The sequence below is a fragment of the Myotis brandtii genome, unplaced genomic scaffold (genome assembly GCF_000412655.1).
Source record: "Myotis brandtii unplaced genomic scaffold, ASM41265v1 scaffold1445, whole genome shotgun sequence".
NCBI classification, from domain to species: Eukaryota; Metazoa; Chordata; class Mammalia; order Chiroptera; family Vespertilionidae; genus Myotis; species Myotis brandtii.
In genome coordinates, this window is record NW_005355184.1 from 83,782 (window position 1) to 84,494 (window position 713).

General features: G+C 48.5%; 1 protein-coding gene across 2 annotated transcripts in view; it reads right to left on the bottom strand.

The window, feature by feature from the left end:
- Nucleotides 1-173, bottom strand: part of LOC102256158 (HLA class II histocompatibility antigen, DQ beta 1 chain) — a 17,131-nt gene extending 16,958 nt beyond the window's left edge. Inside the window, exon 1 of one of the 2 annotated variants that reach the window (XM_014535547.1) lies at nt 8-173. In XM_014535547.1, the coding sequence (XP_014391033.1) occupies nt 8-85 (78 nt within the window). In that variant the 5' untranslated portion in view covers nt 86-173. The other variant, XM_014535546.1, reaches the window with a different exon arrangement.
- Nucleotides 174-713: the final 540 nt, after the last annotated feature.

The window sequence follows — 713 nt, forward strand, 5'->3', positions numbered from 1 at the left end:
CTGGGACACTCAGCGCCACCAGCCACACCATCACAGCTGCTGTCCAGGGGCCTCCGGGGGCCCGCAGAGCCGGCTTCCCAGACATGATGGAGACAAAGGAAGAAGTAAGGGGAGTGAGCCCGGCTCCACCTGATGGCTGATGCAGCCACTTCAGAGAATAGAAACCTGTGAGAGCGGCCACACAGGGTCTGACTGGAGAGTCCCTAAAAGGAGCCAATCAGCACTGGAGCTGACCCACCTCATCTGTCTCCGGGCAGATGCTTTCTATGGAGGTTCCTTAGCCAGTGCCTGGAGCCCAGCTTTCATCGAATTGCACTGGATGAACATTTGAAGACTTTTCTTAGTTATAGAAGGTTGAATGTCTTAGGGGTTTAAAGAACCAAGAGAGAAAAGTGATTCAAGAGTGGACATCTTTGTGACATTTAGTTAAAACCTATTGTTCTTACACTTGAGATTTTTAGGAAGGGAAATCAGTGGGGATCATGTATCAGGGAGAGAAAATCATTGTCAGGAGGTGCTCCCTTCTATTATCTTAAACACTCCGGGAGCCTGAACTCCTGGTGGGAAGAGCAGAGCGGTGAGAGGAATGGTTTTGAGCTGCAGCTCTACCTCGAATGCACTTTATGAGACAACAAGTTACTCAACCTCTTTTAGCCTCAGGCTTCTCTTTGGAAAATGTGGATCATGTTTCATGCATTTTACATCTAATCTTC